Source organism: Astatotilapia calliptera, chromosome 11 (assembly GCF_900246225.1).
Source record: "Astatotilapia calliptera chromosome 11, fAstCal1.2, whole genome shotgun sequence".
Lineage (NCBI taxonomy): Eukaryota > Metazoa > Chordata > Actinopteri > Cichliformes > Cichlidae > Astatotilapia > Astatotilapia calliptera.
The window spans coordinates 16,067,815-16,091,952 of NC_039312.1; the positions used below are offsets into that span (position 1 = coordinate 16,067,815).

At 41.7% G+C, this 24,138-nt stretch overlaps 1 protein-coding gene across 8 annotated transcripts in view; it reads left to right on the forward strand.

The window, feature by feature from the left end:
* The window catches only part of oxr1a (oxidation resistance 1a), a 175,809-nt gene that overhangs the window by 85,030 nt on the left and 66,641 nt on the right, over nucleotides 1-24,138 (forward strand). Inside the window, exon 1 of one of the 8 annotated variants that reach the window (XM_026184159.1) lies at nucleotides 19,451-19,806. The exons of the other annotated variants lie outside the window; for them this stretch is intronic. Coding sequence (XP_026039944.1) covers nucleotides 19,650-19,806 — 157 coding nt within the window. The 5' untranslated portion in view covers nucleotides 19,451-19,649. Of the gene's footprint in view, nucleotides 1-19,450; nucleotides 19,807-24,138 lie in introns of those variants that run through there. 8 annotated transcript variants of the gene reach the window in all.

A 24,138-nucleotide genomic window follows, 5' to 3' on the forward strand; every position in this document is an offset into this window, starting at 1 on the left:
ATTAGAGGCACATAGCAGATTCACAACAGACGTTTTAATAACCCAGCCAATGAGCCTCCTACCAAGGCGACGCCACCTCCGAGGGTAAGTGTTGATGGTGTTCTTCAATTAAAAGTTCTACAGTCACTGCTGCATCCTGTAACGAGAAGAGAGTGAGCAGCATCCAGACATGACGTTGATGAGGATCAGCCATTGCTCAGACTGCTCATTTCATTACATGATTTGCTCAAGAAGAATTGATGGATAACTGTATAACTCTACATACATCCTGAAGGAGAAAAAAGGGTGTAACCAGAACAAGAAGAGAATAAAGAAGTAAAGACAAGGAAATAAGAAGAGAAAAGGGAAAATGAGAGGGGAATACACAGAGAAAAGAGAGGCTGTGGAAGAGAGAAGTGGCAAAAGTAGGAAAGGAGTGTGAGGAGAAAAGAAGAGAAGTGAGGAAAAAGAAAGGAATGGGAAGCGGAAAACGGGTAGAGGCAAATGGGAGTAAAGGAAAGGAAAACACTGAAAGGGAGAAAGAAGTTAAAGGAGAGAAACTATGGGTAAACAATAGAAAAGAAAAATGAAAAGAAAGGAAATGAACAGGTTTTACAGGAGAATAAATAGGGAAGGAGAGAAGAGTGATGGAAGAGAAGACTAAGGAAATTTGACACGAACAAAGAATGAATGGGGAAATGAAAAATGAAAGGAAAGAGAGACGGTAGGAGAAAACAAAGAAACGGCTAATGAAGGAAGGGGGAAGTGGAAGGGAGGAAAATATAAGATGTGAAAGGGGTAAGCTAAGCAAAGAGACGACTGAGGAGGAAATTTAAAGAAGGGAAAAGGGGGGGAAAGAAGGCAAAGGAAACAAGATAAAAGGAAGTGAAAGGAGGAGAAATGATTGCCGCTATAACGAAGGAAAGTAAAACTAAAGAGACGGAACAAGTGGAAAGATTGGCAATAGAGAGGAAATGAAAGGAGAAAAAAAGCAGAGGCAAAGGAAAGATTCTTGAGGGAACGACACTTGACACCAGCTCTCCCCAGAGTCCCGGCTTCTCCGTCTGACAGCCTCCTAGTCCTACTGCCACGTCTGACCTTTACATCATTATAGCCAGCCTCAAGCCTGCACTCCAGAGCCTGGCGAGAGAATGCCAAACAGGAGATGAACCTTGTGTCCCCGCGACTGTATACTCATTAAGGATGACTTACCGTGTTCCTGCCTACAACAAGCGCATGCGAAAACTGCTTCATCACACTGTGCTCTCATTGCCGTACAAGTGCTCTTCAATCTCTTTATTCTCCGGGGCTGACTCATGCGCTCCGTGCCTATATGGAAGCAGACATGGGTCTGACTCTGCCTATGTTTGTGTACCGTCTCAAGTTAAATATGGAGACAGATTATGGCTATAAGGCATCTTTGTATGGACGCAAAGGCAGAGCCCTGCACAGCATGTCACCGCACCTAATGGCTTCTAAGAGGAGAGCTGGATCCCCCCATTCCTGTTATTTCTGCTCTTTCTACCATTTTATTCCCCAGTGTCTCCTCTGCTTTCCCGCCTTTTCCAACCACCCCCCCATGTCTCACTCTCTCTGTCTTCACAGTCTCTACCTTGTTATGCTCTAATGTATTTCCTGTGTTTCTGACCGGGGGGTACCGGCAGAAGGGTAATCTGTCTCAAAGACAGACGGACAGCTCCACAACAGATTGCTACAAACTGTGGCACCGACCGCCGCTGAAGTGCTGGAGAGGGGCATTTTATCACGTTACGATCTAGTCTGGCTTAATTTCTCAACTGAGACAGCTAAACTTATGCTTATGCACATATAAGCACATATGAGCAGACCATTGCCTACAATGGTTAAAACCGGACCTGTTCATAGAGGGTATGCAACTTTGTTAAAAGCAAAAATTATCATCAGTGTTTTCTAAATTTACAATTGAATCTTTACATTTGTTTTTGGTTTAAGTGTGCTAAGTTATAAACTAGTTTTCTATTGATTATTGATGGGGAACAATCAGACTATCACAGCAATCAGTCAGAGCCTGTTTCTGAATTCCCATCAGGATCCATCATGAATAATTTCCTTTTAAACAAGGTAAACTGTGTGAAATTATTCGAATGCTGCTGTGCACACCTCGGTGAGCACTAGCGGCTTGCAGGCAGAAGCAGAGGCCCGACTTTGCCAGCATAGCATTGTATCGAGGGGAGCTGACAGAGGAAATGCTAATTAACAAGGCGGGTGTGTACGTGGCGGCGTAACCTAACACCCCGAGAGCGGCGGACCCTGCCACCGCCACCTTCTGACTGATTATTCACCTGTTAGTTATTCATTGGATTCTCACTGGAGGGTCGAAGAGGAGGAGGAGTTGGTGTAGCGGTCAGAATATCATTAGCAGCTATTCACAAGATCGAAGGAAGTGTCGGGTTGAGCGTTGGAGCTGGTGTCCTGTTGCTCCTTTACTACTTGTGCTTGATTTTGTGTGTAAAGCCATCGCTACAGCAGTTGTCCTTGAAAATAGTACAGTTTTCCCCCAGTCCCCAGCAGCAGCAGCATAGTCACAGCATGATGTAGCAGGAGGAGCTAATCACTACAGCGGCTGACAGTTACAGCCAGCGCCACGAGTGCTATACTTGTGTCACTCTTGGTTTCTGTATTTGATGTAATTGTCTCAGGTGGCACATCTCTTGTGTTTACACATCCGGACTGTAGCCAGGGGTGGCAATTACACACAAGGCTCTTTAAGACATCCCCTCTGCTCTTTTTCTAGTAAAATGGGACAAACTTGAATTTCTGAAACTAGAAAAGAGAGATAAAAGAGATGAAAGCAGTGTAGTGGAGCATTCAGTTTCATTTGCAAATTGAGTAATGGGGAACTCCCAAGATTGTGCAGTCCAAAATTCAAACTTGTAGTCTCAGACATGCAGTGGTAGACAGGAAAGCTGGCAGTGCGGCAAAGAGTCCAAATAGAGACAAGACAAAAGACAAAGCTCCTTAGGTAGAGTGGTTGCCCCGTGATCGGAAAGTCGGGGGTTCGAATCCATTGAAAGGCTACCGTAAGGTACTGTCTCTACACACTGCTCCCTGGACGCTGCATTTGGTGGATGGCGATCGCTTCACTGGGTGAATGGGTTAAATACAAAGGAATAATTTCCCTACAGGGACTAACAAATTATTATTATTGTTATGTGGAATGTTGGAAAGCTTGACTGACAAGAACAAGATGACAGAGAACAATGGGAACAAGGGACTATATGTGTTACTGGTGGGTGATTAACTGATTAAAACTGCGTAAAAAGTTAGCCGTTTTCCTTTGTCTTTTTGTCTTTGCTCTTACCAGCTACAGCCACTGCTGAGTCCACGAGGAATTCAAAATTCCATAATCCCCACTTGCCCCTGGGATGCATTGATACATGTTTTGTTGCTCCTGTTATGCTCCATAGTAGTGAAACATCTGGATCTAAAGTTTTTTTTTTGACCAGTTCAATTTTCATTCCTGTTTTATTTATATAGTACAATCACAACAATAGTCCCCTGAAGTTGCTCTATATGTATGGGAAATACCCAACAATAATACAGATTAAAACTCCAACAATCAAATCAATGTGAGCAAGCACTTGGCAACAGTGGGAAAGAAAAACTCCCTTTTAACAGGAAGAAACCTCTGGCAGAGCCAGGCTCAGGGAGGGACAGCAATCTGCCACGGCCTGTTGGGGGTGAGGGGGAGGGAGACAGGATGAAAAAAAGCGTCCATTACAACCAGAGAAGATACTAAGACTTGGTATCAGGGCTGATCCAGAAACATTTTTATGGATCATTAGCCGCGAAGGAAGGCAATAAGAGTCTCATCCTTCCCACAATGCACTGTGCTGTGTTACAAACCTTTGCCTTCTGGTGTTGCTGCTCGCTGCCTTAATGACAGACATGAGAGCGCTTGAGAGTGAAAATGACTTTGAGAAAATCTGCAGAATTAGATTATCTGAGCTGCTTATGATACCAAAAACTAATATTTCTCCTCTGTTTTTGTCATCAGGAAAGATCAGAGTAAATATATTTTCATGACGCTGCTTCTTATCACCATGTAAAACCCAGCGTTTCTATGGTCACATCGTTTCCAACAGTCGAGAGGTGAACATCTTAGATGCAGGAGGATAACTTTTATTGTGTCAAATGATATGCCAGTATAGGTACTCCTTTTATTTACCCGCTTTAATATGTTCACCACCAGGGGGTAGCGTGTTTCCAGAAAGTTTTTAGTACAGTCAGAAGTAAGTTTGCAGTTTATAGTCCATTTTTCTAAATACCTGGACTTCTACATTAGCAACAGTGCTTTCTTTGCATCCAGCGATTTTTCTTCTTCTTCACATGTTGTACTCAGATTGTCCCCTCTAAGCTTCCTCCTGGATCTCGATACTTCCAGGAGTAGCTGGTCAGCTGACCTAAAAGACCGACAGGGTGTGTAGGGATGAAGAAGCCCTACACACCAGAAGAGAGTCAAAGCAGGGCAAGATTGGGAAAGTATTAAAAAACAAACATAAGAATTTTAAAATAAACTCTAAAAGACACAGACAGCCAGTGCAGTGAGGCCAGCACAGGGATTATATGCTGTCTTGTATGAGTTCCTGTTAGCAGTCATGCAGCAGCATCTTGAACCAGCTGCAGATGTGAGATCAACGACTGACTGACTCCCACTGACTCTGCGTTTCTTCCGCTGGGTCTCACATTTTTTTTAATCCACACAGCTTTTATATTTGTGAAAAAAAAGATAAAAAGTGAGCATAGTTAGTGAGTACAGTGTGGTTCATGTGTCAGACATGTAATTTTTACTAAAAAGGTGCAATTTTGAGTCCCTGCTTTCAAATAATTGCCTAATGGCCACTTATTCCGTTTTAGGTGAGTAAGAGGTGACTTCAGACTCACTGTTTTTGACATGAAATGCAAATGGACATTAGGTATGATGTAAACTTCAGCTGTTTGTCATATATCTGTCTGATATACATTTCTGTAAAGATTAGGTTGATATAACCATTCTATTAGTTTGCTGTAGAACTCCAGACATAGTATTTGTGGTCTGGAAAGAGAGTTTGGCAACATTTGTTTTATTAGAATTGCATTTCATAAAGATGAGTCAAACTTTAAACCAGACAAATGGAAATATCCTGCTTACTCACTGCTGAGCTGTTATTACAGACCATGTATGATGCAGACTATAAGGGCAAAGGAGGACTCTTCTGCTATGAAATCCACCTTAAGTGTAAGTTGCCACTATGCTTTGCATCCCCTGAGTGAATAAGAACGACAGAGGGATTGGATGAACGTTTGTCAGAGAGAATAACCGTTAAAATGAGAAGGGAGAGAGGGAGAGTAAGAGCCATCGGTCACGCTCTGGCAGCAGCACCCACAGCCATGCCAGGGTGCTTTTGCCAGCGGTGCTGCTTGTGTGCGCTGAGATAAGCTCAAGCCTTCCTGCCTTGGCAGTATAGGCCGGTCACGTAGAACCAGAAGGCAGCTTAGCCCCACTGCAAATCCAGTGAAGTGTCTTACTTTCACTTCCTCCCACACAGCCTCGTTCTCTGCCTTTTTCAGGGTTTCAAGCTTTCTCTCTCCTCAGCATCTCCCAACTCTTGTTTGACACTGCATGTTCACTATAGAGATCGGTGTTTATCTTCCTAGGAACCACTGAATTAGCAGAAACATGGAAGAGGTGGAAAGATGTGAGTCATGCAGATGTTTGGTGTGGAACTACAGCTGGCATATTCAGAGATTTCAGGTTTGAGACTGTTGGCTGGGTAAAATAAGTCATTTAAATAAACAGGAGATGAATTCTTATTTTTTTTTAGCCATGTTCAATATGAAGATCTCCTAAAAGGCTAGCCATTTCACACCAAGTAGTGTAAAGCTAGATATACAGATGAAGACAAAATTCTACCACCTATGAAACTGAAAGTTTCTCTCAAAATTTTGTGCACAGTCAGGGGTTAAAATGGGATTCAGCAGGTGGGGGAATCCTAAAATCAGTTGTAGTTGCTCAGCATGGTAGAGGATCACAACTCACAATAATTTAAATTAAGAGCTGGCAGTGATCAGCTGACCTGCGGCTCTTTGTGGATGTACACAACTGCAAACGAACCTGTTTATCCTGCACTAATATATGAATGTACATGAAAAATGTCACATGTACAGACCCAATATCTGATTTACAAACACGAGGACTTACATGTAAGCTTTACATATCCAGTTTATGGAATACCACTGAGAGAGTCCTTACCTTTAAATCTAACCTCTCTTCTTCCTCTCCTGTCCTGTCTTCCTTACTTTTCTCCATCTCTGAGTGAAGTTTAAGCTTTAACACACTGTGTGACAAACTGCACACAAACAGTTTGTGTGTTTGCTGAGGTTTGTTAAGCTGATAGAAACGTTGCATTTGAAATTACCTGCCACATAAAAAGTATTGCTCCCTTTATGCTCACTCGTCTTGTTCTAGCGAGATGCTGAAGTATGCGACCGCAGCTTGTGGACACTTGCAATCATTCCTGTGCTCTGCCAAAAAGTAAAAACACCAGCCTACTTTAACTTCTGACTTTGGCACACGGTTTTGCATCTTTCATATCTTTTTGTGCGACGCAAACAGGATTGCCTCTTATCCTTTAATGCTCAGGCTCAAATTGGTTCGATGTTTGATGGCCTGCAGTGAAACCTAAAGTAACAACCCAGTTTTGAAAATGTAAGAAGTAGAAAGTACCGATATTTATTTAAAAATGTCAGGACTAAATGTAAAAAGTTGTCAGACAATAAATACTCAAGTAAAGTCCAGATACCTGAAATTTCTATTTAAGTACAGTAACAAGGTATTTGTACTTCATTATTTACCACCTCTGACAATAATAGACTTATTAAACAAAAAAAAACAAAAAAAATGACCAAGATCAGTATTATTAGCTGGAAAAAAACTGAAAATTTCTTAACCATAGCACAAACCACTGCTGTGCAATGATGTGCTTTAACTCTGTAACACTCAAAGCTTGTAAAATCAAGTTAAAACTTATGATTTTCTTCCAATTTTACACCCAGTATTAAAACCTCAAGAGTTTGACCTGTCAGAAGCTACTAAAAACTAAAGAAGTTAGCTTAGACATGAGAAAAAGACTTGTGGATGCTCACAAAGTAGAAGGTGGATATATAAAGTTGTCACAGTTTTTCCAAATGTCAAGAACTGGAGTGAGATATATCATCAACAATTTAAAGAGAGCCACACAGTACAGAACAAGCCTGGCAGAAGTAGGAAGCCTTCAAAGACTGTAAAGCAAACTAGTGAGAGATGTGTCTGAAGACCCCAGAACAACTGCCAAGATATAAATACAAGTCAAGAGTCAATAAGAGTCGACAGTCTTGACTTGGCTGACTGTGAACCTGCAGACTGAAGTATGCTAAGGACAACCAGGAGAAAGACTATCCATACTAGAATTGTGTCCTTTGGTCAGATGAGACAAAACTAGAACTTTGGCCAGAGAGAGCTAATGTTAGAAGACAGAAGGGAGAGGAGTACCACCCAAAGAACACCCTCCCGACAGTGAAACAAGGAGGTGGCAGTATCTTGCTGCTTCAGTGCATCTGGAACTGGGAATTTCAATTTCAATTCCTTCAAGTTGGAAGGAATAATATGTGAAGATTTTGAAAGAAAACCTCAAGTAGTCAACAGCAAAACTGGATCCCTAAAACATGCGTTGCTCCTTGAGAAGAACTACCTCTAACTCTGACTTTAATACCACTGAAAATCTGTGGAATGAACTGAAGACTAAGAACAAGCCAGAAGACCGTCGAATCTGCAAGAGACTGAGAGATTAGCCAAAGAAGAATCGGCTGGGATTGCTCAGGAAACTACAACAAACGACTGCAGGCACAACTGACACAACAAGACATAATGTGGATTGCACAACACTGGACATTATATTTCTTTATTTCCAGTTAATACTTGTACAGCTGCTGTTATTGTGTATATATTTATTTATATTTCTTCATACATTCTTATATAGTTCTATATTGTGTATTTTGTTGCACAGTTATTTTATTTTCAACTTTAATTTATATATTTTATCTTATTCTTTCCCAGTTAAATTTACCCTTCATTCTAATTTGTGTTGTACAGTTATTTCATTTTTAACCTTAATTTATATTTTATTCCTTCCTAGTTAAACTTACCCTTTTTAATTTTTCATATTTATTTCCTATCTTATTCATAGCCTTTCCTTTTTTTGTTTTCTTTAGGTCACGAGCAGTTGTCCAAGCATTTCACTACATATCGTACTGTGTATGACTGTGTACGTGACAAATAAAATTTGAATTTGAATTTGAATTTGAACTGACTATTAGCATCAGGTGGGGTAATAATTCTGTCCTCATCTGCATTGTCTTCAGAGAGATATGTTTTGATATACTATATTCAGTGTTAAAATAGAGTTTATTATCAAAGCCATTGTTAAAAGCAGAGCTCTGTGCAGGTAACTGAAAGTTTAATTCCTATTCACAGCTATGCAGCCATATGAACAAGGCACTATACACACACTACACACACACACACACACACACACACACACACACACACACACACACACACACACACACACACACACACAGCAGTCTTTGCATACACACTAGGGGTTAAGGCAGTTTGGGTAATATTGTACAAGAACTTTGACAGTTAATCCGGTGAAAGCAGCTGTGCCTACAGGGTAGCACAGTCTACACTGCATGTTGATAAGAAAAGGCTCACAACAGCATGCCCAAAGGGCTGCATTTATACTGAGCAGCACCAGAAGCAGTCAAATCACACTGTTCTTGCAAACCTTAATTGGGATATCTGATACTTGTGGATGGGCTTTTTTTCTGTCTGTAAACAACAAAGCAGTGATTAGTTTTATTCAGGTACTGCTTGTAATAGCACCTGCAGTGTTTTTAGTTTGATGTAGACGTATCACGATGTGCGTCCATGCACTTTGAGGCCGTGCACAAGAAGTGTTTACATGCATGTACATACCTGATTTGATATATCCGCACTGCAATATGAGAGAGGTGGACAGACACATGCACCTCAGACCTGCACAGACACCCAGGAGGCCTCAGGAACCATTTTTACAAAGGTTAATAGTATGCTTTAGTCATCCCCAGACAGCAAGGGAGCCGCTTTGATGTTAACTTGGTTACAGGGAGGGAATGTCACCTCTGTTTTACCAGGTTTTGACTTTTTACTTGTGCTTATTATTCTCGGAGCGCTCTCCACGTTCTTATCCAGACCAGACTAGCTGCTCTGCGGATTTAATTACATCCCATTGGTGCCCTCTAAACTTCCTCTTTGTATCATGATTGCAAACAATAGGAGTTAAAAGGTGACCTGAATGCAAATGACATTTTCTGTATTGAAACGGTTGGTCCTATTGCAAAGCCAGACGAAGCAGCTCACAACCAAATTTATGCAGGCATTGAACATCTCTGGTTCCATCAATATTACACTAATTAGGCTGCATCCAGAGTGAATTAAGGTGAACATCCATTTAGCCAAACGCCATGTTTATAGAAGAGGAGGTATTGTTACACCTGTAGTTTAAAGAGGAGTTGCAGCTGCTGCTGCATGCAAATGCTATGAAACCTGTTTGCTGTGGACAGACTTGTGTATGCAGGACAGACATGCAACTAAGAGGATAAGAGGTTCACTTCTCCTTAGACTGTCTCAATGTTACACGGATCACAATGATGTTAGCCCTGTCGCAAATGGCCTTTAATATATTTGTCTGACATTTGTCATTCCTGAATGACGCGTGCACTCCCTAAATCAGTTCTGTGCACCTTTTATGCCCTTAGTTTTTCATAAGGAAATGATATGAGATTAACTTCAAACAGACCTTCACATTCCCCTGTTTCAAGGACACTTAATGTAGATTTGTATCCACAGCATAGTATGCTGTCATATGTATGACTCAACACTGTGTGGATCTAAATCGCTGCACTGAATCACATCTTGGCCAGCAGCAAAAGCCACAGAGATTTGTAGCCACCAAGGCCGTTGTTAGGTTTTTTTTTTCCCCTTCTCCTTTTTTTCCCACTTTGACAGAAACAAAAACATTAATGTTTTCTTCTGGAGTGAAAGAAAGCAGTGCAAGGAAAAGAGGCTGAATTTACTGCAGCACCACTGTAAAAGATCTATGGGTCGGATTTATTGGCCTGCCGGTGTAATTACGTTGACCGGGGAGTCTCTCGGTGGCCCTCTTCTCGTTGGGCTCAATTTATAAATGCCACAGAGGCAGTAATCCCACTGTTTCCCCACTTAGTTTGGAAAGGGCTGTAGCCATCCTCTGGCTAGGATTGATTACATATAGCTCAAATGAAGAGTAAGCAGTTTTCCACTGTCGAACGCCAAGACCGGCCCCAGCTATTGATTCATTTTACAGCGGAGGGAAAATAAGATCTGCCACTTCGCATAACGGTTGATATTTGTTTCTCTTTGCTCATGAATTTATGGGCTCCCGTTGTTTAAGAACGGCTCTATTTCCCCAGTATCTAATGTACATACTAAAAACAGAAGAAACCCTGCTTATGCGACGGCAGGCGCTGTAAAGCATTATTACTCAGTGCCTTTAAGGAGTCGATAAATCTCACAGTTATGGATGATATTTATGGAAAAAGTAACTGAATTTACAGCAGCACTGGAATCGGATTGCTCGTACGAAACACTACAAGTTGTGTTAATGTAGATCCTTAATGATATACAACTGTTTGATCTGTGTCTTGCATTGTTCATTGCTAATCTTTTTCAGACATTTTCTAATTTTGATGCAGCTGAAAATGGTTATTATTATCATCATCATCAGTGATAATAATAATAATAATGATACAACTTTGCTGTCATCCCAATTGTTTTGTTTTTAGACATTATTCATGCAATAAGCACTCAGCAGAATAATGTTCATTGTTACTGCCCGACTCCACCTTTCCTACACTGAAATCAGATTTTGTGCTAACTTATTAGGGGATTTACGTGAAGTACAGTGGTAGTAAATCTGTTTGTACTCATTTTAAATTGGTATTGTTGAATTCTACTGCACTGTTTACGCTTTACTATCCAGTTTCATATATTGTCATAACTTTCCAATCAGCTCAAATGTCGTGTTTGATTGGAGGAATTCCAGGGTTACAATGTTATTATGGAAAAAACATATCAAATGGATAATGAATATTTGCTAATGTTTGGTGAAGTACAAGACGAGAAGTATTTTTTTTCCATATTTTTATGGCTGTGTTACTTCAGAGTGAGCAATCACTTTAATTTTTGTAGCATCCATTGTACTTGTGGCTTTTATCCCATCAGTGGATATAATGACAAGAGATGGGAAAATTTAGCTGAGCAATCAACGGCTAGAATCGCGACTCATCCACATCCACCTTGAGCTCTTCTTCCTGGCCTGATTAGAATGTCGAATACTTTATATTATAAATGCTTCTGGGGCCATGTTTGCCATGTACTGGTTTATTCAAGAGGAAGAATAGCTGGGGGACAGGATTTAGTCGGCCAGCATAGTGCGCTGCCTTTTCGCCACACGGGTCATTGCTCTGGACATTTGCTGGATGGCAGGGTTCTGGAAAACTGCCACAGAGACGTGAAGCAGCAGAAGTTACATACATCAAGTTTGAGCTCTACAAGTATTGGTACAGCAGGGGAAAACACACAGCCATCAAAGGACAAAGTCGTTATGAAAATGGGCTTTAAAATTGCTCTTCTTGGTTTTGATTCAGTTGAATTCCTATCGGTTATTTAGGAGAAGTGAGTTGTCTTTGGTTTCGCTACTGACTTATCTGAAATCTATTTTTGCCTTTGCAATTTATTTTACTTTGTAATGCATTTTGTAACTACCCCAAAATATGATTGAATGATGAAGACAAAACAATAAAACCACAGTGGATGCTTAGTCAATGCTGAATGCCTCAGTGCTTAGGTGCAATATCGGTCTTTAGACACAACAAAGCAGTGTAAAGTAAAATAAAGTAAAATTTACCCAGAGCTATGTGTTGCAAAGCTGTGATATTATATGTCCAAGCAAACAAATGGAGCATAGACACAGCTGGTCAGCTCAGGTCTCACGTAAAGAAATGACCTTTTCTCACAGTGTTGCCCTACAGAGGTCCGGCTCCAGCTCACGCATCTTTAGCCACGGTTCACCAACAGCATTCTTTATGTTGGTGTTTGTCACAGCTAGACTTTTACAAAAAAAGTCAATGGTCTCTTCAAAAAAGGGAAATAGTTACCCCTCTTGTTTAAAAGTTCCTCTCTTGGTGGTCACCGTGCTACTTTCTAAGGGATTTTTTTACTTTACAGCTGTAGCTGTTTACAGTGCCACGCACTACACATTTTGTAGGAAGCATGACGTTTGTGCCACTGGGCTACATCCATTTATCAGAGAAATGTGTGATTTGTGCAAAAAATACACGTCAAATTCTAGATCCACAGTCTGGTTGTTGTAAGCTAAAGTTGCTAGGGAAAAAGCTAGCATAGCTTTGTTCAAAGAAATCAACCAACGTTTTCTAAAGCTAAGTAAAATGGTTCATTCTGCTCATTTAAGCAGGACATCAGTTAAAAAGATCTTTAAGGAGAGTAACTTACCTTTTAAAAGATCTCAGCAGTCTTTAGACTAAGCTAAGCTAACACATCCCAGCTTTAGCGCCATCTAGGTCGACCTTTTAGCTCTGAGCGAGAAATCGAATTAATTTATTTTACAAAACGTTCCAAAACATTTCCAACTCAATTTATTTCTCATTTCATTTTTACCCCTGCAGTTTTTATTCTCACACTCAACCTCTTTGTGTGTCTTTAAAAGGCTATTCAACTTTACTCTTTAAATGAAAGAAAATCACTTATCAAAGTCAGATTATCATCACCTTTTTCAGTGACAGTAAGAAAAGCCTTTCAGACGATTTTTGATTAGTTCTGTAGGATATTTATTTTTAAAAGATTAACAGATTTATATCTACATGAAATTAACATTCACTTAGCAACATCATAAGCTGCGTATCGATAGACTGACACCATATTTAACTTAAATGTGTTTCATTAACTGAGCCGGAGTGATTCATTAACGAGTTCCTCCCTGCGCAGTTAATTACGTCGTCACTGGGTCCTAATTCACTCATGTAACTACTGTGGACTCATCCAAAAGGTTGCATCCATTTAACCACGGTAACATCTCGCACCTCGAGTGATGCAATATGCTCCCGGCTCGTAACTTCCCCAACAAATTATCCATGTACTGCATCTCCTGGTGGGGAGAGATTCATTATCCAATTTAGCGTACTCGTGGAACAAGTGATATCAGGTGATAGATGAAAAGAGCCTGGGATGACGACAGTTTTACAGCAGACGGAGAGAGCGCGCAGAGGCTTTTAGCATCTTTGTCGGATTTAAGATGTCCATTTGGCTCTTAATTCCCCCCACACCGCCCCCCATCCCACAGCCCTTTGCTGTATCTCGTCACAGAGTCTAATGCCCGTCCAGGGTGAAGAGGCTTATGTAGAGGATTCTTTGTGCTTTTGTGCTTTGGCTGAAAGCTGAATGATTCATGTTAGGCTAATGATGAAATTTATGACTGCGTCTGCGTTTAAAAGAAAGCAATTAACTCCTGAAGAGTTCAGCTTGGATAATAAAGTGGACGCAGACATAACAGAGCATTTGTTTTGTTTATGTGCCTCGGTGTTGTAGCACCGCTTTTCTGCCTCCCTGTCAGGTTTATTGTGGACTCAACCTTCAGTGCAAGGCTGGGCTTTATTATTTTAATAAATTGCCTTGTATGAAGAGAGCAGTGGTGCATGTCTGATGCATGTCCCTTCCCTTCCTTCCTCGCCCCCTCCTTCTTTCTCATCCACTATCATCCTGCTTCTCCCTTTCGTCTTCCCTCGTTCTCTCTGCGCCTGTAATTAAGCATCTTCTGGTGGCTGTCAGGTAATTATAAGCAGAATTTTGCCAGGCAGTAAAATGAAAAGCATCCACACAGATGGAAGAGAGAGGCAAGCGGTTGGTGCTTCGCACCGAGCCAGCAGTCATCATTCGCCGGGGGCCCACCCAGCCTCTTGTGGCGGCTTCAGACAGGGCGAACGCCCACAGAGGATAGATGACCAAGAGTAGAGGGGGTGGAAGTGGCGGAGAAAGATAGCCCGCTCTGAAGGCACCGCCCATCGATCACCACTAGCCACCTTGTAGAACTGTCCGAAGAGAGAAAAAAGGCAATAACAGGGGGGTGAATTGATGTGGCGGCAGGTCAGTGTCAGGCTGGGTGCTACAACAACAACCTTAACCATCACCTCCTTGTTTCCTGTCTTTGCTAAAGGCATTAAGCTAAAACACAGAGGCTTATTTCAGCACTCTGACATCATGTATCAACCTGACTGTGGAGCCTTTATTCATCCAGTCTCATTTATTCCTGTATCTGTTTCTCTCTGTGTACATAAGACTCTTAGAGGCAACTAAAGATCCACTTTTTGGATGATATATTTGGATCCCGTGGTCACAAATCCGCATTATAGTGAGGAGAAACCGTTAGCTAAGGTCTGCTGAATGAGTTCAATATAAAACCAAATGTATAAAAGAGCACAACTGACTGTGACAAGCAGCTTATCTTCTAAAATAGAACACCTCTTTTAAAGGTTCAGTTTTTCCTCATGGCAGCAGTGTTGTAGTTTATGTGTTGTGTCAAAGTTTAGCTTTAACCTTGAAGCATGACATTGACCTTGCCTTTTTGATATAAGCTGGCATGAGATTTGAGATTGGTTATCTCTACTCCAACTCGCAAGGCTGTAGCCCAGCGGAGAGCTTGATGATTTGCTATTTGATGGCCAGTTTAAAAAAAAAAAGAACTCCAAACACTGACTGAAAGTAATCATTGAACTACTTACATGTGATCCCTTCTCATTTCGGTCATTGTCTTTGCTAATAAGAAGGCACACATCTAATCTTTACACTAAGCTGGGCTGTTGGTCTCTTGGCTTCAGCTCGACAAACTTGAGTGTGGTGTCGATCCGGTCAGTTTGGTCAGAGAAGAATTTACATATTCTAATAAAAACATGTACAGACTTAGAGCTTCTTGAATGAAAGGAGAAACGTCTTCAAGGAAACTTCAAGAAGTTGCGTTTCCTTGAAGATGTCACCCTGCACGACATGTGTTAAAGTTTCCTACAATAACCTAGATGACTGAGAACCTTTACGGACATGTACAGACACGGTGTTTACAGCTCTGTCACAGTCTGCAGTGTCGCACTCCAGCATCCAAACCACACCCCAGCACCACAAACATAATCCTTCTATTTCTGCACTTAAAAACAGCGCTGCTGCACATTCATGGAAAGAACCTGATCAGTGGTCTGCTTGTGGCTTATTTAACAAGTCACAAATACACAACAGTGATACAAGAGGATAAAGCAGCATTCGCTTAAGTGAGGTCCTGGCTTGTGTCCAGTCCTCAGTGCATGAGCTTGAAGTGTGCTTTCTCTATGCTATCCACCCCACAATCATCATGTCTGGTTTCAAAACACCATGATGCCAATGCACAAAATCCTCAGCTCGGGACTTCAAAGCAGGTCTTCACAAATCAGTGAATGACGTCACTCAGGCTGTGCGCATCTCTCCTATGCAGTCTGTGGTTAAATGCATGGTTACTCATTGCTGCTTGCATCCCACTGATAAGAGTTTCACACATGATTTATCAATGCTGGATTATGACTCATGGGCCAAATAGCCTCGCACAAATGTTTGTATAGTCCCATGTAAGCAGCAAGATGGAAGGTGCTCCGCAGCGTTCGTGCAAAATCAAGGCAAACATTTGACTGACAGCAGTCAGACTTATATAATCACTGCTCTGAGTAATTAAAAGGCGCATTTCTCCAGATGATCCAGTGACTCAGCCTGGCATTGTTCTGGCTTTAACAGGCACCACACAACATTCGATTCATGTTTCCCTCTCATGAATATTTGGCTCCTGCTGTCAATGTGAAAAACATGTTCATCTGTTGTAGTACTGACAAGCTTTTGAGAGGCAAAGCTTTACTTCCCTAGTGAAACAGCCCGAGAGAAAGCGGCATTTTCTGACAAGAGCTGTTAAACACCTGTGATTGTTGCCATTGTCTGTATGCCTCCGCTTGATTCCTCCTGGCAGCAAACCGTCTTTATTGGTCGTCATCTTGTAAGAGCTGCGGGATAATAGAGCATAACGCTCATGAAACACAGGACAATTTGTGCTGTACATTCTGTGCGTACACTCCAGCTCTGTTAGATGCTTCTGGAAATGCCACGTGAGATGCGTTCACTACAAGCAACCAGTGCCGTACACGGAAAGGCTCGGTTGTGTTTGCCAGCAGGTGCATTTGTGTCACACGAGTGAACTCTGCGCTGTGTTTTTCTAGTGATTTCCACCGCAAACGAAAAAAAAAAAAAAAGTTTGGAAGAAGGGGCAGACTATGTGAGAAATGGGCATACGGTAAGCGTGTGCACATGCTAACACAGGCTTTACAGTGCATGCACATGCTCAGCGTGTTGCTTCAGCTCAGACTGCTTATGCAACATTACTTGTGACTTCTGTTCATTGATAACAGGGAAAGTGGCAGCAGCTCCCCGGTGGCCTGCGTGTTTCTTCGTAATGAAAACGTCCCTGTTCTCAGGATTAGGTGCCAACCAACCTGGCTCTGAATGGGAAACTGCTGAGATTAACACCCAGATGATGACAAAGGCTCACGCACAGGACCCTCTCAGGGCCTTTGTTGACAGCAGCTGACATCAACTGGGGTTTTTTTTAATGCAGGTACTTGAACAGCAAGATTTCTCCATTAAACAAAATGGTTCTCAAATACTGCTCTGATCCAGATAGAAATTAATAAGAAAGGTTATGATATAGCTTTTGCGTGCCTTGTAAACACGCAACCAAATTAGAACGTGTCCCTTTAGGATATTGTAAATATACCTAATATAATGGTCTGTAAGTCCACAGAAACGGGATCATTTGCAAAAATTCAGAAGGACATAACAGCGTAATAAATGTCAGTTAGCTAATTTGCTCCAGGGTCTCTTTAATCACCTCTAAAATACACGAAATACACACATCAAACATGCAGGCTTAAGGAGAACAAAGTAACTCATATAATTTCCATGCAATGATGCTCATAGTCGGATGAGCACAGAGGGAATTCTTTCATTTTTCCCTCTTTGGTCACATTTACGGCTTAATTAGAGAGTGGAGGAGTTCTCTGAGAAAATAGGTCTTTAAAACTAGATTGGGTGTTATTGTTTGGCGTGCACGACTGCTCGGTATATCTCTAATCCTATGGGGTTACAGCGCAGAGAGGATGGCTCCCTCTGAGTATGTTATGGATGATTTGATGACCGCTCTGGGCAGCTGTACAGCAACACAGTACATCACGCAGCTACGAGGCCCCGCAGTGGGGTGGGGTTTGTTGGGGTGGCGCTGGGCCAGTGTAAAGACATTGCTCAAGTGCCAAGTGTACCAGCAGGGCGCTACACAAGGTCAGAGAGGAAAAAAGTGGGACAGGTGCTTATGATTCAAAGTCAAATATAAAAATATATGCTGTCGAAGTTGTTTGTGTGCTATATTCTTTTCATTTGTGAAGTAAAAAAAACACTAGTTTGAACAGTCCCCCTGCTTCAGGCTCACATATGTTTAGACTGGATCTGTCACAAAACACCTCTTCTCCCGCGTGACTGCAGGGCAGCTGAAACGCAGCGCGATAAGGTGCCGATCATTTGTAATAGCTGATTAAGTGGTTAATTAAAGAAAATTTCGAGTATTCAGGCTTTCCGGCTTATAAGCGTGTCTCTGATTGATTTTTCTTGTAAATTAAACATCCTAGGAACAGGAATTGGGGGCATTTAGGGGACATTTTTCAGCTTTATTACAGACTAAATGAGTAATTGTCCAGTCATTAAATCAAGTGACATATTAATAGACAGTGAAAGCAGGCATTTAGTTGCAGCCCTGCTTGTTTGAACAGAACCACAAAGGCAGATGATGTCAAAGATGATGAGGAAAAAGTCTTTTTTTTCTCAAAATAAAAAAAAAAGTAAAATCTCATATATTCAAAACTGCATTCGTTCTGATGCACTATTTTAATACCCACGCTACCTAAGGCAACCAGCAGATGGAGCACTTTCAGTATTGAAAATGGCTGGCACTCTCAAACCTCACTGCTTCAATGCACTCAGATATAACAGATGCTTTAACCTCAGCTGGCCTTGCACACATACTGGGAATGAGACACGGGTGCTTTTCCTGTCTGATTATCCTTGCAAAGAAAAGTTCTCCCCCCTCCCCATCTTTAACGTTTCTCATGTGAATGTGTTGCTGGATCATTACAGGGCCTGTCTTTACACTCTTTACTTACCAGAGCAGCTCTGCCCCCCTGGGATAAATAATGAATCACAGGCTCTCCAGCTCACAACCTGAGGCTGCTTCCCAATCATCACACCCTGTTCCGGTCTGCCGGCTTTTCACTTTTCCATGTTCATTTGCGCACAGCAAATGCCATCTCTGCCTATCCATCAGTGGACGAGCAGACGCGTATATGTCGCAGCTCTCAGAGTTCTCACTTTGGATCCTTGAGTCACTTACAGTATGGGCACGGAGGTGTACTTTGCCTCCGGATGTGAGAGTCTCAATTTATTAGAATGTTATTAAGGTGGGAGTCAGATGGATGTCAGTCTCCAGGGTGCTATAAAGCCCCACACTTGATGGCAATCAAATCTCCTAGCAACGATGTGGAAATCGGTGTGGGCTGTGCTGAGCTTCATTTTTTTCCCCTTTTTATTTTTTTATTTGTAAAGATTTTTTTCAAGTTCAGGTTTCATGAATGACTTTTTAAAAGTCTGCGTTCAATCAGCACTGAATCTGTAACTTGTGATTCATTGCAAATGAACTTCAGCATTAAAAAAATATTTGCAAACCTAAAGAATGTAACCTGAAGTAACAATATGTGAACCCTGCCTGTAAAGTAAAAGCTGCATTCAAATGCTTATCTGTGGATAAAATTGTATTTTAAGCTTTGTTTGACCAAAATCCTTAGCCATACACTCATCTATGAGCATGTAATGTGTGGTTTATAACACAGTGTAGCTGCAAACACATTTAAATACTTATGTGTTTATCTTCTTGCATCTTCAAGCTTACAAACCTATTAATCATTACTCTGGATAAAAAAACAACTTAAAGTGCTACCATGTTATACACAGTTTGTAAGCAATAGGAACACAATACTACAACTAATTCAGACTTTCCTAAAGCAAAGTAAAGCGGTTAGCTATGTTATTGAGGAGGCTACATCAAATATAGGAACCTTCTGTGGAATGCAGTTAGTGTAAATGTGGGCCAATAGGGCAGTAGGCTGCACTGGAAGACAGCCTGTTGCGTTCGAGTCCACTAGGGGCAAAAACAGTGCGCACCCGTTGACGTGTTTCAAATAGTTCCTGTTTTGGAATGTGTGGAGTAGTTGAGGTTCGTTCACACTACGAGTTTGAGTGTCGCTGCTTTGTCAGCATTGTTTTTCTTTTTGCGCGATGAGAGCGGCTATTTAAACACTTTTGAAAACTCTTTTTGTTAGCTAAGCTAGCTAGGTTCTGCAGCCGTACAGTAATGGACTACATATTTTCTGTCACGGGCAGCGGCGCGAGAGTTGTCAGGGATGCAATCTCTCAGAGACTGTGGCCCGGACCCGTGCAGGACTCGGTCCACCTAGAGCAGCACAACACTGGGACGACACATGACAGAAGTACCGTCTACTCCAGGACAGGTCAGTCTCACAACAGCTGTGCTCGCTGAGAGTTTTGCTGTGTACGCTCTCAACTTTACAGAGCGAAACAAGCCTGCAGCGCACGCCTCGGAGAGTGCTTCCAAACTCCCTGTGAAAGTCATCGAGTTTAACGTATACTCGTGGATTTTCTCCTTCCCTTACCCAACACTACACGTGTTAAGGTTTTGCAATAAAGAGAAACTCCCACATTTAGCTTCCGCAACGTTTAACTAGTAAAATCTGACGCGTTGCTATATATTTTCAACTTTTATTTTCGAGTTTTGCCAGCCATTTCCGCAGCGATCTATCGCAGCTTTCAGTGCAGTCAAAAGTTACGCGTATTAAATGAAACTGAGCGTTTCCACAAAGGTTCAAACACGGATTGACACGTTGCGTAACGACTGCACTTTTTAAGTTCCCAACTGTCAAGCACTTGTTGCTGCCAGCAGAGCCCCGTCAGCTGACCCAGTCACTTTTAATGGGCTCATTAAACTCGCAACATTGGTCGTGTTGTCCTTGGCAGGGCCTCAAAAACATTACACAAAACAGTACACTTTAACCCAGCTAACGTTGTATGGTCAGCTGGGTTAAAGAGCCATACTGCAGATTTATAAAGAACAGTTTTTGCAGTACTTTACATTGTGCAATATGCTAAAAAAAAGAAGAAAGAAAGAAAGAAAAGGGAAAACAAGCTTAAGCTTCATGAGCTTTCATTGTGCAATTGTGGCTCATGCACACATGATTTATGAAAAAAAAGAAAACCTCCCAGAGTGTCCAGTCACAGGGCTGTATGCTTCCAGTTGCATCCCTACAGCTGAGCTCATGTTAATTAATAAGGGATCGGCTAGGTACATGTCCTCTGTGGTTGCATTCTCCCTGTCCACATTGTTATGAGGATGCAGTGCATGTAACAAGTGAAGCATTTCAAATATTTCAGATCAGCAGGCAGTGCATGCTTTAAAGCATCCAGTCAGTGAGTGAACAAGTATGTCCTCAAGGCGTTTCACATCGGGGGAGTATCTCCATGTTAATGAAGATTGGATTTTTTTTCCCCTTCTCCCCTCCTCTTTCTGCTTCGCATCTCACACTTAATTTGTGATGAGACCCATCAGTGCCTCCTCTGACTTTGAATCAAAAGCGCAGAAATGTAGTGCCATTGAAGTGAAAAGCAGAAACGGCTCGGAGCTCTTGTCCCTCCTTCCGCCCAGATATCACACGGAAGGCTGTGCGCTGTTACTTAGAATTAATTGGTCGCTGTGAAAACCAGGAAAGTTGCAGTGTGAGGGCACGCTTCGTTTTTAAATGTACAGGAGGTTTGACGCTCGTGCAGAGTCATCAGGCTCCAGAGCTCAGTGGTGGGCAGGTTAATTGTTCGATCTAATTAGGACAAAGATTAATCAGATGCATGCTCTGCTGCTCTTGAAACGCCACGGATGGCATTCGGGTTCATTAGTAGTCCCCGTGCCTCTCTCCCTGTCTCTCTGGACAGCGGGGGTTGTTTGGGAGAGCAGGCTGCTGCCGCCCCACTAAGACTGAGACTAACTTGACATGGAGTCAGGTTGTGGAAGTGTGCAGACGATGTTAGAGACGGGTAACTCTACAGTAGAACTTCTACAGGAACTGTGGGTGGGCAGTGTGCTACATTACAGCTCAATAATGGCCCAGTTGGTGCACAACTGGGCCAGTTTACCCTAACCCCTGAGTAACAGACAGCAACCTCACCTATCTGTGCTCCAGCTGCTGTGTGAGGAATGAAACGGCCCTCTGTGAACCTCTATTTCTGGAGCAGAGGCCTCTCTGTGTTAAGATACACGGAGCTACTCATATTTCATATTTAGTTTAATAATAATGGATTGGATTTATATAGCGCTTTTCAAGGCACCCAAAGCGCTTTACAATGCCACTATTCTTTCACTCTCACATTCACACACTGGTGGAGGCAAGCTACAGTTGTAGCCACAGCTGCCCTGGGGCAGACTGACAGAAGCGAGGCTGCCATATCGCGCCATCGGCCCCCAACACCAGTAGGCGGTAGGGTAAAGTGTCTTGCCCAAGGACACAACGACCAGGACAGAGAGCCCAGGGATCGAACCGGCGACCTTCCGGTTACAGATACGCTTCCCAACCCCCTGAGCCACGGTTAATGATCAAACCTGGTTTGCCAAAGAAAGTCAAAGGCCTTTCCACATTCTCAACCATAATAGCCAAGTCAAACAAGTCAAAGTCAGATCTGTGAATGAAGTCACACTTGAGTTGGTGATGTTCCTGTACTTCCAGTTCCAGGTGCCAAGAGGGGTAATTTCCTCAGGTAGAGTCTGCAGAAATGCACGCTTACTGAAAGCATTCATAAAGGGCTCGAAATGTCAGATTGTCTAGGAGAGAGTCCTCATGCACTTTACGATGTGTCAGTAGGACAGCCTTGAGACCTTAGTGGGTATTTGTCTCTAAGAGCAGATCCAAAGAGGCTAGAATAAGCCTTGAACTGAGACAAGCGTTCTAAGCTGCTTCTGTATACAACCAGGGGCGTGTGTGATTAGTTAATGACATGATAAAGCAATGCCACCCTAACTCATAAACACTAGAAAGGCTAATCAGTTAACCTAATTATTCAGATTTTATTGATATACAGTACTAGGGCTGCTCAATTAATCGAATTTTAATCACGATTACGATCTGGGCTTTCAACGATCATTAAAAATGACTGAGCCGATTATTAGCCCCTCCCTCATTTATCCGCGACACCTTAAAGGCCGTCTGTGAAAATATTGTCGGGCATAAACCGGTCCGTGGCGCAAAAAAGGTTGGAGACCGCTGATTAAGAGGACCCGAGGGAAGCTCGGAAAGCTAAGCAGAAGTTATTTGGAGAGGAGAGTGACTGCCGTTGGTTGAAAAGAGAGTTTAAAAAAAAAAAAAACTTCAGTGGTGTTGCACACTATTTTATATTATTTTTTTAAAGTCATTGTTAACCCTTTAAAGCCGGTCAGAGCAGCACGCTCCGTTTTGCGTAACTATTTTTAAATCCCTGTAGAACCTGAACCGTGTAAGCTAGCGCAATAATTTGTTTTGCATATGAAACCGGAGGAGTTGTACTTACATCTGATGCCATCAGCTTGTCCTAGGTCACGGTTTCGTTCCACATATAGCTTTGCAAAAATTGCATAAAAAGCGCTTGCAGGAACAAAAACATAATATTCCAGAAACACGCTTTGCCGTTCCTATCAGCTGTTCGTAACACTTCCCACAGTGAAATGATGCACATGCTGTTTTCTTTGCAAATTTGCATCATAGGATTGTTTTTTGTTTTTCCTGCAGTATATAAAAATTGCTGTATCTCCAAAATAAAACTATGAAGACACTCAAAATAAATTTCCTGTGGTGGGAAACTATTTTTTTGCAACTTTATTGTATTTAAAGTTTTGAGGGATAAACCTCTTAAATTTCTCCAAGTAGAAATATATGTAAACAAAACAAAAGCGATTTTCAATTTTTTTTGTAGTTTATTGCACTTTTTTGCAATTTATGTAATTACTATGGACTTAATGCATACATATTATTAAAATATGGGCTATAACAGTTGTATTGATGTATAGCAACTTGAAATGCTCCCACAAATGGCACTACAGCATGTAAAAAAAATAATAATATAAGCTCTGGTGGACTTGGTTCTATGGTAGGTCTTAAAGGGTTAAATAAATATCGTCAAATAATCGTGATTATCATTTTTGCCATAATCGAGCAGCCCTATACAGTACAATGCAAGATAACTGTTGGTTGCGAGATGTTACACAGCAAACCGTCGCCATCAGGAGCATCTCTCTGTCTCTCTGTAACAAAGTTGTAAAGAAGTAAGCTGGTAAGTGAAGCTTAAGCTAAGATATCAGAGTCAGAGTAAACTTTCACATATTTACTCGGCTGGGGCAATGTGTAACCACTTTCTGCACAGGCACGTGGACTTTAACCTTTAAGGAACAAAGCAAACTAGTGCAGCATAATGTTTGTTTGCAACGTTATTGCACGCACACTTCTACACACCATGTTTAAATTTGTTTGTTGAATTGCGCTCAGTGTTGACTGTGTTTTCTGACTGCCATCAATGCTAGAAAATCGTTTATATATAACATATCTTACATTTTTGAAGAAAATACTATGGGATGGTATAGTATGTGTAATATTAGTGTCATCCCAGGTACTTTTTGTGGTGTATGCTTTGTACTTTTACTGCCTTTAAATAAGAAATTAAAAAGAACCACACTGCATTAGTTTGTTTACAACACGATGTGTGTCATTGATGTTGTATAGCCAGGTTCTTGCCAGTACACTGCGCTAGAGGGA